General features: G+C 37.5%; 1 protein-coding gene across 5 annotated transcripts in view; it reads right to left on the reverse strand.

Moving 5' to 3' along the window:
- Nucleotides 1–17,129, reverse strand: part of ANK2 (ankyrin 2) — a 574,287-nt gene that overhangs the window by 112,594 nt on the left and 444,564 nt on the right. For all 5 annotated transcript variants that reach the window (XM_032631821.1, XM_032631822.1, XM_032631820.1 and 2 more), the window contains 4 exons: nt 12,038–12,136; nt 7,080–7,277; nt 3,763–3,861; nt 3,127–3,225 (listed from right to left, as the gene is read on the reverse strand). In XM_032631821.1, the coding sequence (XP_032487712.1) occupies nt 3,127–3,225; nt 3,763–3,861; nt 7,080–7,277; nt 12,038–12,136 (495 nt within the window). The remainder of the gene's footprint in view (nt 1–3,126; nt 3,226–3,762; nt 3,862–7,079; nt 7,278–12,037; nt 12,137–17,129) is intronic.

Consider the following 17,129-nt stretch of genomic DNA (forward strand, 5'->3'; position numbering starts at 1 on the left):
TTCCTTTTCTTTATCAAGTCAGGTAGAATTTTCCATGAAAAATGCGTGATAGAAATGAAAAACAGTGGCTTTGCCACTGACTGTGGCATGCTGAAGGGAAAGACTGCATATTGATCAAGGGCTTCTTTTGAAACTCTAAGAATTTTAGGTCATGGGAATTCCTGAAGTCTAACTGCAAAGGGTACCAAAAAAATACAAAGGAGTTTTGAGAACTTAAATGCCCTTATGTGTTGTCATGAAACCTTGATCTTCAAATGTCCCTACATTATCTATCTACTCTGTCTTCGTTTCTCCAAGCCAAAATAAGCATCTTTCAGTTCAGATGAATATTTCCCTCTAAGCTGCTCAAGAAATTCAGCAGCTCTTCTTGGAAGTCCTTTCATAGGTCCTTGATGTTCCACGTCCTCTAGAACATTGCACTTGGACCGTGGGCTCTGTTGAATAAAAGGGCACATAGATTTTTGTGGAACCTATAAGTTTAAACACTTTTTTGGCTACGGTGGGCTTTCTTCAGCCCCAACTCCCCCTATTTCTGCAGCACAGGCTTTACCAAGGCTAAGCAAAGAATCAGTAAACCTACCAAGTTTAGGTAAAGTCAGAGACCTACGTGGAGAAGGACAGGGAGGTTTTAACATAACAACATAAGAGATCATCAAAGAGAGTGTCAAATTTTTAAAATATAAGAGGTCTGACTGACCAGCAGATACTCAACCTGCAAGTCTGAAGAACCCTCCTAACTCCACGTAGAGTCAAAGTTTTTGGAACCAAATAACAACAGCAAAACCCGATGAAGACTAAGAAAAGATTCCGGATTTTGGTAGAAAGAAGCAAAGAGGTTCTAGGGTCCAAGGGACCATGTGTGTTGAGAGATGGGGTGGGGAACTGTAGTGAATAGAGTGTCAAAAGTGGAGTTAGGGGTGGGGTCCAACCAACTGGCAGCCTCTCGGAGTGGCCCCCGAGCTACAGGACTCATGCTGATTGACAGGCGAGGTCAGATGAGTGGAAGATACTAGAGGAGCCTCCTGAAGCCCCCCTGCTGTGGACCCTAGAGTAGAGGATGCTCTCCCTAGTGTTCTGGACTTTGCTCACGTGTGCCAAAGAGTAAGGACCACACTCTATAGAGGCTGGAGATCATGGGTACGTGTGTCTCTTTAGAAGAACCATACACGTTATTTTATAAGTTAGGTCTTCTCTCCCTGGTACATTGAGAGCCCATTGTGGGAGGAGAACACGTGTTTTATAGTTTTACTACAATCCCTTCTTTATACATATGTGTTGTATTTGGTGTTGATAAAGTCATATCTTTGTTCAAAATGGTCAGCCTAGAAAGTTAATGAAAGCAATACTGGCATGTTAAATGAGCATTTTTTTTTATTCCATTGGAATAGTCGCTCAGTCTTCATTCTTCCTTCAAATCTATTGAGAACCCACATAATACTGAATGAGACACCTCAGAGATATGCAAATATGAATATAACATGATTAATGTCCTCAAGTAGTTTATAATCTAGTAGGAAGAAAGACATAAAACAAATGCATGGTTGATGAGATTACAGAGAAAGGGTTATAAAGAAATAAGAATGGTATGTACAATAAAAAAATTTGTCCTGTTCTTTTGACAGTTTAAATATTTTATTATAAGCCGTATATTTGTAGCAATAAAATATGTGTATGTGTGTATATATATATATACATATATAGATCTATATATAGGTATGGGTACAAAGTTATACATATATAATAGTTTATTATATATAATTTGTTTATATACAAAATATACTTTCACATAGAGTATTCTATTTTATTATATATGTATAATGTGTATAATTTAAATAGACATGTGAGCATATATGTACATAGTTATATAATAGAAGTGGAATAATTCTCCTCTACTGCTTTGGGATGCAGTAGACCCAGTGGTTAAGAGTGCTGCCTCTAAAGTCAGATTGTCTGAGGTCAAATCCTAGCTCTGTCAATTAGTAGTCATGTGACTTTGGACGTACAAAGTAACCTATTTAAATCTCACTTCCTCATCTATAGAATAGAAATCATTATAATACCAATCTCATGGGATTATTATGAGATTAAATGAGATATTGCATGTAAAATGCTAGGCACAGTGTTTGGCATGTAAGTGGTAACAGTTGTTGCTTTATTATGTCATCTAACATAGCATGAATATTTTCCCACCACAAGAAATATTTTTCTTTTTAAATAAACTATGACATCTTCTCAATATATATTTACTGAATGAATAAATGAAAGATACAGTGATGACTTTATCTGTTATATGACATTTATGCATATTTTCAGTGTAGTACAGAGGCAGCTCAAATGGTGGGAAACACTCTGTCCAAAGGTTTAAGTCTTAGTTGGAGCTATTTTATGAGTTGGTGCTACACATACCCCCAAAATGCATTTCTAGCCTAGGAACTTGGAAGGATGTATGCTATAGTTAACACGAATGAAACATGTAAAGAACAAAGAGTCTTTCATATAGAGCACAGTGAAAAATTTGAAGTCAGAAGGAATGAGTGAATAAAAGGGTAGGTGTATCACGACATTCTGTTTATACGAGAGAAGGGAAAACCTGAACTACCTTTCTTAAATTTAATTTCTCAAAACTCATACTTGTGTGTCTAAAACACTGAGTGTTGGCAATCAGAGTCATCTTTATTGGTTCCTTGGGACGTCCCCTTAGTATTTGCTGACTTGTAAAAAATCTTAAAAGGCTTTGGGCTTCCCTGGTGGCGCAGTGGTTGAGAGTCCGCCTGCCCATGCAGGGGACGTGGGTTCGTACCCCGGTCCGGGAAGATTCCACATGCTGCGGAGCGGCTGGGCCCGTAAGCCATGGCCGCTGAGCCTGCGCGTCCGGAGCCTGTGCTCCGCAACGGGAGAGGCCACAACAGTGAGAGGCCCGCGTACCGCAAAAAAAAAAAAAAATCTTAAAAGGCTTTGTGGAAGCAAACTGTAGGGGGAATAAAAAAAAAAGGACAATAACCAAAAGCTACTATTGCCAGGACTGGTTGCAGTTATATCAGCACCATGTGCTTAAAAAACAATTCCCATGTCCAGTCAGATTAGAGTTACACCCTACAGTCTGTAAATCCTTTCTGTGGTCCTCACCTTGGCAGTGGCATGAGGGGAAGCACCCTTCTCCAGTAACAGCAGCGCCACCTTCTGGTTGTCATAATGAGCAGCAACATGGAGCGGGGTAAGGCCATTCTGTAACGGGTGTGTTGAAGTTTCAGTATTAATAAATTAGCATTAGCGGCCCTGAAGCTGCCAGGATGCAAGGAAACTGGTATCGATTAAGTCCATGTTAATTAATTAATATAGTCAATAGGAAAAAATAAAAATAAATACCTCATGATTTTCTTATTAGAAACGTAACTAAAACTGAAAATGATACGTTGAGCTTTCAGTTAGCACAGGGCACCTTGATTCCACCATAATTAAAATCTAAAATGCCATGTAAGGATTATTACGTTAACATTCCAAGGATTCTTCTTAACATAGAGAAGTTCTGGGCCCTGTTGTGACAGGAACACACATTTGAGGCACAGCTCTTCTAAACACCTTCTGAATCAGTGTATATGTGGGCAGGTCATGGACACCGCCATCATATCTATTTGGTATAGTTTCATCCGTTACATTCATATTCCTTTAAGAAGAGTGAGCAAAATATCTTGAAATGCAGATCTCCCAAGCTTCCAACTTGACCGAGTTATATAACAAACATATATGCTTGAAAACTTTTACCTTCCCTGCAGAATCTGCAGCAGCACGGCGTTGTAAGAGGAGTTTTGCCACATCCAGGCTTCCATACTTGGCTGCTACGTGCAAGGGCGTGAAACCCTTCTGAAAACGCGAAGAACAAAAGTAAAATGTAGCAGTTTTCTTTGTGACGGCTAACAAAATCTTTTTTTACTGGTTAACATATTAAGCAAACTTATGTTGATTCTCCATTTGGGAAAAATACTGGGAGCGTTAAATGTTAGCCATAAACAAGGACTAGGACAAAGAATAAAGTTTAACAAGCAAGAGTTTGGCTTGACAGACTGAACAAAAGAAATTTTATTTGGAGGGCTTAGAGACTGAAATTTGACGTTCTAGGCTTGGAATTTATGTGTCAGTAAAATGGCTCTGATTTGTGAGTGGAAGAAAAACAAACAAACCCTGTCTTTTTCTTGCCTCTAAAATTAATAGGATTGAGACAGTAGTACCTCCTGTCCAGGCCTTCTCGTTTTTCCTATCCTTTTTATAATACCTGAATTCCAAATTTCTTTATTTAAGGTTTAGGGTATTTCAGCAGCAATGATTAAAAAAAAATTATCTGTGATTCAGTTGATCGCATTTTCTGCAGAAATAGCAAGATAAAATGGTGGACAGAACAAAAACAGTTCACCGTTTAAAAAGCACCTCTCGTCCTGACTTTTATCCCTTGTCTCAAGAGACCCACACTTTATATAAGACCAATTCCTTTCGGAAAATACACTCTACTTCTGGCAGGATGTTGAGCTGATTAACATCAAACTTTTAAACTGCTGCTCTCCTACATGTTTACACGTACAGATTCTATGTCTTGTGTGCCTGACCAGTGTCACTCTCTGTAATTAGCAGTGTGTTACAAATAGAGCTAGGTCCCTGGACTCAGATCTCAAGGATGGCACAGTTCCTACACCATGATCTCAAATCCATCCTCTTGGCCAGACAGTCTAATCACATGTTCTTCTGGCACTATATTGGGAGTGGGAGAATTCTAAAGCTGACCCGGGCTTGCAAAACACACACAGCAAACATGCCTGGGTTAAGTGGTCTAAGATAGGGCTTATCCTTCAGACCATTTAAGCCTTCATCAGAATACAGAATATTCCTCAAGAAGCAATACTGCTTTTTCACAGTGTCACTACACAAATTATTTTTAGCTGAGATGTCATTTTTCTTTTTGCTCTTTTGAACATTAGGTACTAAGAAGTCCTTGGAGGAGAGTAAATCTGCTTTTTCCAAGTGTGGGGCAAATATAGGAAGTCCATTTAAGCCAACATTTGTTGTTAATGCTCTCTTCCCTCTAACTCAATCCACACAATGACCGAAGTGACACTCAGGATGAAGTCGAGTTCCCTGAGACAAGCCATGTGGTAAGAAAGAAAAAATAAACTCCTTATCCTTAAAGTCTTGCTGGAATAGCGGTCCAGCCCCTTTATAAATTTGGAAACTATTTTTAGGCAAAACTACATAGAATCTTTACTGCAGAATCACAAAATAGAGGTCGGGAAGCATCTCTCGAATCACACGTCTTCCTTCTACCCCTATGTTAATCTCATCAGGATTTCATTTACCCTCTGATATTTATCAACACTTAAATAGCTTTACTGATGATGAGACAGCTACCCTTCAGAATCCCAGTCAGTTCCACTGTGGAACTGTTTTGTTTAATAGTTTCTTCCATTTAACTGTCCTAATTTACTATTGCTTTAGATATATTTTTAATTCTAAAAATCTTTGGAAGACAAGGGATTATGTTTTATTCCCTATTTCTGTATTTTATATATCTAAATTTCATTTATTTATTACCTTCATCTGATGAGACAATCACCCAGTCTCTCTTGGGTTATTATTACTATTATTATTACACAGTTGCCCCTTGAACACAGGTTTGAACTGTGAAGGTCCATTTATATGTGGATTTTTTTCAATAGGCAATACTACAGTACTACACAGTCTGCAGTTAGTTGAATCCAAGGATGTGGAACCACGGATATGAGGAACCCAAGATACAGAAGAACTGTGGATATGAGGACAGACTATAAGTTATATGAGGATTTTCAACTGTGTGAAGGGTGGGCGCCCCTAACCCTCTCATTGTTTAAGGATCAACTCTATGTTTGTTGTTTAGTTTATGATTTTTAAAAAAAAATATTTTAAAAATCCTTTCAACCCTTCTGATTTCAGCATTTGAATAATTACCAACTTCTTACATCAAAGCATGTTTTACAGCCATAGGCAACCAGGTAAGTCGTAACAGCCAGCAGGCTGCTCCTACCTCTAAGAGGACAGATGCCACCACAGTACTTCAGTTCGTACTTGCAAACTCCCTTCTCCCCCAGATGCAGTATTTGTGCCCGTTCCTTAGTAATCTGAATCACTGTTGTATTTGTGGGAATTATTTTGCCCTGTGAATAATTCACTTGTTGTAGGCTATAATCTGTCTCATTCTTCTTCTCTTCTGTACTAGTCCAATTTCTTTTGCTCCAACTAGCTGTGTTCGTGTTTTATTCTAAGTCATATCCAAAGAGGGGATCGCAAATATAATGCATCAAGTGGAGATAAAATTACTCTGCCCTAGTTCAAAACTTTGAACATAAGTAAAATTCTTTGTTAGATGACAACTAATACAACTAATAAAGTGTGACTCTCCAGCCCAGTTCTGTTTAGACACTGTGTAGCTGGTAAAGTGTAGGGAGCAGAAAGGGCATAATAGCTGACACCAGGGATGGAAAAATGCAAGATTATGTGAAGTGAACGTAGTACTAAAACTCAACAAATACAGTATTGCCAATCTAATGCAACATTATCTTCCTCAGTAGTAATACTAGCTCAATGTATTTGGGAATTGTATTTTTTTTCTATAATATATTCATGGGAATATATTATAGATTTTTATCATGGAAAGTAAAGAGAAAATAACACTTGCTTTATGGAAATCATCTTACTTAAAGTTCTAGAGGGAATTCCCTGGTGGTCCAGTGGTTAGGACTCTGTGCTTCCACTGTAGGGGGCCCGGGTTCGATCCCTGGTCAGGGAACTAAGATCCCACAAGCCACACAGCGTGGCCAAGTCATAATAATAATAATAAAGTTCTAGAAACAACACCGGCATTAATTGGAAGAAGAGAATCCAGCCCTCCTTTTGAAGATATTATATGCAATCTCACAACCCCCCTTGGTCATTTAGAAAATGAATCTAAAACATTCAAAGAGGAAGAAGTCGGAGGCCTACAGGAGATCTACCTTTCTTGACACTCTATGATTTGGGATTGCTCCTGGTCCGTGCCAGCATGAAACCATTCCTCTTACCTTGGTAGCTAAGGAGTGGGCGGCTCCTGCTTCCAGCAGGACTGATGCCACGTCTACCTGGCCTTCCCTGGCAGAGATGTGCAGTGGTGTGTACCCATTTGTAGTGGCCGCATCTGGGTGAGCCATATGTTGTAGAAGCAGCTGAACAATTTCTGTCTTACCCAGGCGAGAGGCAATATGCAAAGGCGTCTGTTCCTCCTACAACTCAGATCAAGTAAAAAGTTAGTGCCAGGACAGACCAAACGTCACCAGTAATACATTTCACTCAGATGTTTCATGATGTCTTCTTGGAATCTCCAGGAACCCCTACCCAAAAGGAAATTACTGCTACTCTGACTACAATTTATATCTTGTTATATAGAATGACCTGTTTGGTCACAAAATCTTCCTTCAATTTTTTAAAAAGTAGATATTTCCATGAACTTGGTCACTGTTTTCTGGGCATGCCAAAATGTTTCTCAACTCATTAAGGCCTCAGCCTTCACTTACGTTTAAATATAAACCAGCTCATGGTTCTGAATAAGAAAGAAATCTAGTCCAGAAGCCCTAAGACCTAGATTCTCATCCAAAAGCTTTCACTAAGAGACAGTATTTATTCTGGGAACTGTATCAAGAGGAAAAAAAAAAGAGGGATGTTGGGAAAACTTTGTTCTTACTCCACTCAGCAAGCCAAGGATACAAATGCTGGTTATTTTCTTCAAGGAGAGACTGTGGATAAAGAAGATGTTGCAATCTGATTTAAAAAGATGTTGTTCCAGGAAACGTTGCAGATGGGTCTGGGACTTACATCCAGGGCTTCAAAGATGAAATGGAAGCCTGGCGAGGAGCAAATGGGGTTAAGTATTTGCCAAGTGCTTCTCATTTAAAAACAAGGAGAGGAGACAGCTGGTATAAGGGACAGGAAGGACACGCTGGAGAAGGCTTAAGAAATCACCTGACTCTAATGTGTGGTCAGGAAAATGTTTTCAGTGTTAAGAAAACGAGGCCAAACCATTGTCTTGATAAAAGAAAATTGTGTGTAACCTTAGTGATGAAAAGAGGTATATCTCTATAATCTGCCCAAGGGCATGTCATAACAAAGGTGAGAAAGGAAAAGCTGGGCCAACTTCCAGGGCTAAGAATGAATGGACAAGGTAGAATAGAATAGGGAGAGCTGTTCAAATAAATGCACTTTATCTTAAAGTTATAAGGAAAAAGTATTAAGTGGAAGGTACAGGAAGGGATGAACAGCACTGCATGCATTTCAGGGTGGTAAGAACTAAATAATAAATGTCATAGTACAATTATTTTAGCAATAGAATTGGAATTTTAGAAAGATTTGCACCTTATAAACTTCCTTCATGTATGATGCATACCTGACAAGTCCTATACTTAGACCTGAAAGGAAGGCGTAACATATATTATTCAACCATTTTCCAGTGAAAAGAGATTAAGAGGAATTAAATGAGTTTTCCAGGACTGTCCAAGGTTACACAGCTATGAAAACAGAACTTGAATTCAGGCATTGGATTCTAAAGACATTTCTTTGTCTATTCCTTCCACAGAAAGAGATACAATATGATGGCCTCTAAGAAAACTAACAGGACAAGAGGTCTCTCAATAGGAAGGGAGACAGACAACACTTGAAAGATACAACTTTCTCTGAAATACAGAGGAGAAAAGAGAGGAATGGAGAGAATTAAAAGTTACAAAAATAAATGGACAGCAAAACACAATCAAAGACCAAAGAACTTGAGGAGAGCTATCATGAACATCTGTCGTTTCTGGGTTTCCTGCTTGGACTTCTGCCCAGCAGAATTTGATTGAGGTGGGTATTACAAGTGACACACTCTAACATGTGTTTTCAGTGAGCGAGGGGGAGCGTTAGGGCAATGGTGACCCCTTAATCCATAGCTGAGAAGCAGCAGTCCTTGACTGGTGGTGGCCAAGTAACTGGTTAAATTATCGATCAGTGTCTCTTGGTTCTCAGAGCATTAAGGTACTTGTTTTTCTCAAAAAAAGGAAGTTAAGAAATAAGCTGTTTTGCCCATTTTCTTCAACTTTTGGTACGCTCCTATCTGAAAGTGGAAAAGGGAAGAACCTACAAATTTGATAAGAAAGTCTTTCTACCTGTAATCAGAGATTATAAGACCTTGGAGGTTTGGGTAATTGTTTCCCCAAACCTCCTTGTAGAATTGCAAAAGTTGAATTTGCCACCCCAAGCTAAAGCTAATTCAATCCAAGGCAAAGAATTGGGAAATCACAGAAGATAATATTCGTGGGAAGAGCTAAAGAAAAAAATGTGGGCAGCTTGATCCTCTAGACCTCTTCCAAATATAAGGGGCAATAATTCTCTCACCATAAAGCATCACTGACAGTGATACAGCCTGATCCAGGAAGACGTGAGCTCTGCCTTACCATCACTGCTAGTTTCCAAAATTAGGGAAACTTGCTGAGCCCCAACTCCTTTTACCAAAAGACAGAAATAGCAAAGGCTGGGACAGGGTTCAAATGTTTGATAAAATTTCTGCTGTAAGTTACTAGCTAACAGGATTCCCAGGAACCATATATGCCAGCAGTTAACTAAAGTTTTAAGTGAGTTAAGTTTCAAGTGAGTTTAAGACTAGGGGCCCTGTGATTGCTCAATCCCTAAAGCAAATGCCAGGCCCCTGTATTGTGCCAACAGAATACGGGCACCTAAAGCAAGAGAACTCCTAAAAGGGCAGGTCCCAGCGGCCCTCTCAGCTATGTCCATGGTGGACATTGGACAAGAAAGGACCTTCCTGAGGGCAGGGCCCTGGGGACAAGCACATTGGCTGACCCAGGAACTTATGCCACTGCAGCCCCAGCCTTCCAGTCTGTACAGCAAAATATGTCTTATGCTCTTGACTGGTGAATAGAGAATGCTGCTTGCACTTTGAACTGAGAGATATTATTGTGATGATATGACTTTTCTTTCATTATATATTGGGAGTAGGCATAAATATGACTTAGCCCCATGATTATATAACCATGAGGTATTATTTCTACACCTGATAGAGAAGAACACAGACTACCCAGAGATCTTGACCTTGGAGATCAGTGTAGTACTGGGTATAATTTTAACTATCTCCCCTTTGGAAGAGAGTGAATTGTAGAGCAATGGTATTCAGTTAAGAGAGGGAGCTTTCAGAAGTGCATGCATGTGGGAATTTGACTACAAACTATTAAGCAGTTTTATTTTATATTAAGAGGGATTCATGAGAAACCCTTTTATTATTAAGTATGGATTACAAAATATTTACCAGGAACACTACCACAATTTCTGGTAAAATTAATGAAGTTCAAGATATTCAGAGCGCATTGACGGACCATAAATTTTTTTTTAACAGCTGAATTGCCAGGTAAACTTAAAAGGAAATGAGACTAGGCAGAGCACAGAGGATTTTTAGGGCAGTGAAACTACTCTATATGATACTATAAGGATGGATACATGTTATTATATGTTTGTCCAAACCCATAGAATGTACAACACCTAGCGTGAATCCTAACGTAAACTAGGTGCTTGGGGGAATAATGATGTATCAATGTAGGTTCGTCACTCACAACCAATGTACCACTCTGGTGGGGAATGCTCGTAACTGGGAAGACTATGGGGTCAGGGGGCCTATGGGAAGCCTCTGCACCTCCCTCTCAATTGTGCTGTGGAACTAAAACTGCTTTTAAAAAATAGTCTTTAAGGGGGTGGGGAAGGGAAACAAGAAAAATGTCAAGGCAGGGAAGAAGAGAGTTTGAATAACAAAAGCATTCAATATATAAGAGCATAAAATGCCAATGATGAGTACCAAAGAACATAAATTACACTACTTGTACAATGGATAGAAAGGCAGAAAAAAATTAAAACTACTAGAGTAATGAAGGCGGCCCACGTATCACTGGATTCTGCATGAAGGTCTGTGGAAAAAAATGCTATAAAATTCATAGAGTCAGAGAATGTTAAGAAGTCTGGAAAGGAGTTTCAAGGTTTCTAAGTCCAACCCTTATATTTTAATAATAAAGACCCAGAAGTGAAATGACTTGTCTGAAATGACAATTTGTATGTTTCCAGCTGAATGTTTTCATTCCAATACAATACTGTTTTGAAAATGGACTCACTACGGTAGGATTCAAGGTGAAGTGAGTTCTAGCTTAGATATATCAAATATTGAAAAAGAAGCGAAAGTGTTTAAATATTCCATGAGAATCCCAAAGGTGCTAGTGCGAAAGTTAATGAAACAGCGTGGAAAAGGAAACAGAAGATATTGATAAAATATTCAGTGTAAAGGAAGAAGGTGAAAAAAGCAACTGGGAAGGGACATTTTTTAAAAAGAAGAAGAAAAAAAGTCAAGTTGTGGGAATCAGAAATAGGAGAATCCAATCACACAATCTCCCGGGCCAAAATTCATTTATTTTGGAATAGTGGAAGGGTAGAATGCCTAAGTATGGAAAATCAAAGTAAGAAGAAAAGTAGAACTCATTATAGAAATGAGGAAAGTAAAACAGATGAAGGGAAACAATAAAACTTTGAATATGGTTTGTCTTTAAGTTACTAGTAAGGAATGCCTATGGAAATTTGATTGGCTTTGGTGGTAAGAAATAAATTTTAATATATATAGTATCTATATAATATAGGTTAAAATGTTAAAATTCATGAAAATGAAGATATATGTGGAAGGGCTTTCATAAGTAAAAAAAATTTATTAAAATGTTAGTCAATGCCAAATTTCTTAGATACTAAATTGTATTATTTTTTCAAACGCTAATGTTTCTGAAATTGAAGTGCATTTTCCATTGTGTATATTTACCGTACCATTTCACTTTTGCCTGAAAAACTGTCACTGAATTGATGTTTTCACTTACAGTCCTTGGCATTTCCACATCAAGAGATGAAGAATAGCGGCATCTCTTAAAGATAGAACTCATGCACGTAACAGAAGAAAACCGCAAGCACCAGCACCTACCCTGGCTCTGGCATCGACAAGGGCACCATTTCTCAGGAGGCATCGGACCACTTCCACCTGCCCCGCCCGGGCTGCCATGTGCAGTGCAGTCTCCCCACGCTGCCAGGAAACAAAGATCATTCAATCATAAGTAAACCCACTGCTCTGCATGGCATAGAATAAAAATGTGCCTTTTTGTGAAAGATAGCATTATATCCGAAAATCTATGAAAAGGTATAATTATTCCATAATTGTTTAGTCTGGAAAAACAGTATCTTCTCCATCTTCAAAAGGATAAGACAAGCGTTTAATTTTTTTTTCACTCATGACAAACCAGTGAACTTACCCAAACATTCAGGATACCCTGAGGTTTAACTTCACAGTCAACGTGGCATAACCTAAATTGCTTTTGGTGGTATGAAGTTACCTTTCATCCTTCAAATCTAAAATCTGTCACACTTAAATATGTGATTACAGCTCTATCCCGTTTTTGAGAAACTCTAGATGCTGCCAATCTAGTCAACACAGTGCAAAAAAATCACATCATCTGTTACCATACATGTTATTTCTTTTCACAATTCAAAATTTACTTCTGAAATAAACTATTTTTTTTACTTTGGCTTTATCTTTGTGTTGTCAGACTAGATAAAGACTGTTCATACGAGGAATCTGATTTGCCCAGGAGGTCCTCTGCTTGTTATTGATGAGCGTATTTAATAACAGACAGTTACTTGAGAGAAATACCGAGAGATGAGTAAAGCAATGTTAACAGTGCCATCAGTTGAGGTGGGCAGCACTGAGCTTCAGGTGTCTCCTCAAGTAGCTTCATGCTGCATCAAGGAAGACACACTTATCAGAAAAAGGTAGCTTAACCTGCAGCATGAAGGATGATGGTTAGACATCAGAGAATTTTCTCATTGGGAAGCCTGTTAATTACTGCCTCTAAGAGAAGGGTTTTTTTTCAATCTGCATATTTTAAAACCACATGTAGTTCTAAAGAAAGCAGGGATTCATTCTTTCAAACAATTTTACAGTTATAAAAGAATAAGATATTGCAATAAAAGTTATTTTAGTCACCACAACTATACGAGAAAATAAGGTTGATTTCAACCAGGTAAACTAGTCCAAATAAACTAAATTGATTTCAACGTTGGTTGAGGTAACTGGATAACGTTTGACAAATTCCAGTGAATAATTTCTTCTGATTACTTGCACAACAAACCCTTAAACCCAGATTTAAGACAGACTTTAGTTTGGTACTTAGCTCAGAGTTCATTTTTTGCTAGTATTCAGAGACCCATTCCTTATGAAGTTATGAGAAATTCAATTCCAATGATTTGAATTTGAGAGCATTAAACTGGATGTCTATGCTAATCCTCTTTTTGTTGATAATTCATTTATCCTCTAATGGCCTTATTTTCTGATGACATCTTTTGACTTTTGTAGAGTAAATGTATTTGGAGTATGTTATTACATAAAATAACATGACTGGAACAGCAGTACTTTTCAGACTTCGGATGTACGGCAAGATTTTTCCTCTTCAGACAGCCATGATTTCTAACTTTTCTATATCACTTAAAACCTGCCTCTAAAAAAAAAACCCCTCAAATCTTTATTCCATTTCTAAGTCTTATAATAGTACAACAATTTTACTAATTTTAGTAGAATGAAGACAAAAAATGAGTTTCCTTATAAGAAGTTAAATCAAAGAGGCCTCAGGAGTACCTACTCAGCGATGAATTTATACGCTTACAAGCCAAACTTTATCAATGAGGGGTTTTCAAAATCTAAAAGGTTTCAAATACTAGTCTTAGTATTTCTAGTACCTTTATTTATGCTTAAAATAAGTTGTTTTTATGATGTTTACACATTTGAAATTGACAAATTAGATATAAAACCTAAAGTATTAAACATTATATACAAAGAAAACATTATATATACATATATATGCAAATGGTCTCTCTACTTTAAAACAATGGTCTTGTTTAATTCTTATTTAATGATTTTTGGGTAACTGACCTTTATGTAAATTGCCTTTACCTTTTTATATTATGTTACCCTTGTTTATACATAAGTATAAATAAGAAAATGAAAGAGGGTATATATATTTTAATCAGTAGGTTCCATTTCTTAGTTACTGGGCACCTCATCTTATTCAATGCTCTGTTTTCCTTATCTTAAGCTCATTAACTTTAAGGATTAGGGGAAATTCTTAAACATAATATGAAGTGTGAACTTAGTCATGAATCCGTTGATTTGCTGTAAGAAGAGAAAAACTCGATTGTCCCCCACTTTGCATTGTGGACAGCTCCAAAAGTGCTGGGTTTTCTACTCCCACAGTTGTCAATGAATACTTTGGATTATAGATGTATTACAACTGGCTTTCTAGGTTTTCAAGTGCATTTGTGAGCCTTCTGGAAAGGGAGATTTGCGGTAATAATATCTGCACATGGTTGAGTTATTGGTACACTTCACACTTGGAGTGAATTTTGAGACAAAAACAAGACTGGCAGGAGAATGGGTATGCTCATGTCCGAAGCAGGTACTACATTTCATGCCCCTCCCCCAGTTGTTAAAACTGACTGCTGACAGCTACATTGACTTCCACTTTGGCTGCATCAGTTGTAAAGCATCAAAGCACAACAGACAGCACTGCATTCAAAAATGCAACATGATTTCAGGCAACACACAAAGGCTTCAAGGGTAGGGTACTTTGGGGTCAGGAAATGACCAACTCTGACACAGCAAGCAGGCAGTCAGTGTTCACACCGTTTCTTAATCAACCTGCAGAGAGTTTTGGATGCAGCAGCTATATCCTCACGTTCTGAGAATACACCAGTTCACAGGCATCCCACTGCTAGAGAAAGTTAAATTCCTCTAAATGTAGGGTTGCCAGATTTAGCATATCACAATACAGGATGGCCAGTTAAATCTGAATTCCAGACCAACAAAGAATAATTATTTTAGTATAAGTGTGTCTCAACTATTGCATGGTACATACTTATACTAAAAACAATTATTTGGTGTTTATCTGAAATTCAAATTTAACCAGGAGTCCTGTATCTTATCTGGTAACCCTGTGTACATGGTATCTGCTCTCTGAAGGACACATCATACAAAAATTAAAATGAACAAACAAAAAGCAACTAGGAAACACATTTGAGAAGAGGATTACATTGGCAGGTGGCTCTCAAGTATTTGTTTTGAGAAGGCTGAAGAGAAAGAGTATGTAATGGACGAATGAGAAGATAAAACAAAATGAAGAACTTTATAATGACAACAGGTGGAATTTAAAGTTTAATATAGCAATTGCCAAATTTGGGAGTATTCAAGAACCTAAATATGTCAACATTTTTATTGTTTTAATTGATTTTGTTTAACAAATAAAAATTTGTTTTTTATTTGAAAATCTATATGTAGCCCATATAGTTTTTTGGTTTTGTTTTCATTTTTTTTGCGGAGTGGAGTATATCAATATGGAGCAAATACATAACCATCAAATAATTTGGAATTGGTCAGTTAAGAAGCAAATTAAGAGTGCCGCAAAATCATACAATCATTTCATGTGGCTTTTCTTTGATGATTTTGCAAAAATCTCCCCTCAGAAAAATTAACATGGGGGATTTCAATCAAGCATTGCATAGAATATACTTGTCTATGATACTATGATAATATAATTTCACATAGTATTACCATTGCTCCTGAGATCCTGTAGGCATTTTAATGCAAAGAAGGAAAATACAGTACAGTGGGAAAGTACTCAGAGAACTTCTTTTAAAAGGTACTGGTTTGGGGCTTCCCTGGTGGCGCAGTGGTTGAGAGTCCGCCTGCCGATGCAGGGGACACGGGTTCGTGCCCCGGTCTGGGAGGATCCCACATGCCGCGGAGCGGCTGGGCCCGTGAGCCATGGCCGCTGAGCCTGCGCGTCCGGAGCCTGTCCTCCGCAACGGGAGAGGCCACAACAGTGAGAGGCCCGCGTAACGCAAAAAAAAAAAAAAAAAAAAAAAAAAAAAAGGTACTGGTTTGTGTAGGTCTCAATTTTAAAAAGGGAGGTGGTCATCTCTGAACAGAAAAAGGATGCTATTGATATCTTTTAAAGTTCTAAGAAGTGACCATAAATTAAACTCAAATTGGCATGTTGTGAAATTACTCTTATCCTTCGTGGAGAAATTTTAAATTAGCATATATTGTTACTTTAGGATCCGTAAGCTGTAATTAGGGGGGTGTATAAATACAGACTATATTTCAATTCTTTGATGGTTTTATACTCCAATTGTGAATAATATGAAGAGAGGTATTAACACATATTTAAAATCAAATAAATTTATTTCACATGGATTTTGTCCATGCATCAGAAACTTCAGCACAGAAACAGTGTATAAAATACAAGGAAATGAGAAAATGAAAGGGAATATGAATAAAAAGTAAAATTGAACATTCCATTTCACAACTCAAAAGGAATGGAATACCAAAAATTAGCAACAATAGTAAACCAATTGCTTTTGAAAATATGATTCATTTTAATAATAAGCACTAAGATTTATTTGGGGAGTTATTTCTGTTGAATACTTTTTTAAAAATCTCAATATTCCAGTGGGTCCTGGTGAGCTTCAAATACATGACAGTATTTTGTACAGAGCAAGTTCTCTTGCTCAGGAGAAAATCTGTATTCAATGATCAAAGTTTAACTGGGTTGACACCAAGAAAATGAGAGAAATATAAAGAAATGGGAAGTAAAAATCCTAATTTATATTAGGTAGAAGAATTCTGGAATATCCAGCATTTATTGTCAGAACAAAAGTTGTCTGAAGACCAACATGGATTTCAGGATACATGAAAAAGTTGCAAGTTATAACTAATTCAGCCAACCAAATCAAAAGGAAAAATCAAAGTAAGGTTAGAAAATGGAAAATCCATGTAACTGAAGGAGGGAGGGAGAATTTGATATTAAGTAAAAAATCTTCTAATATCGGTCTATCTCTGGTTAATCGTTTGATAGAATTGATTATGGTATTGACTTAATATTTTAACCAAAATTTCCTGGAATGTGATTCACTCAAGCAAGTAGAGTGAGTCCTGAACATTTTATTCCAATCAATCATTTCTTCACGTT

This window comes from Phocoena sinus, chromosome 5 (assembly GCF_008692025.1).
Source record: "Phocoena sinus isolate mPhoSin1 chromosome 5, mPhoSin1.pri, whole genome shotgun sequence".
Taxonomy (NCBI): domain Eukaryota; kingdom Metazoa; phylum Chordata; class Mammalia; order Artiodactyla; family Phocoenidae; genus Phocoena; species Phocoena sinus.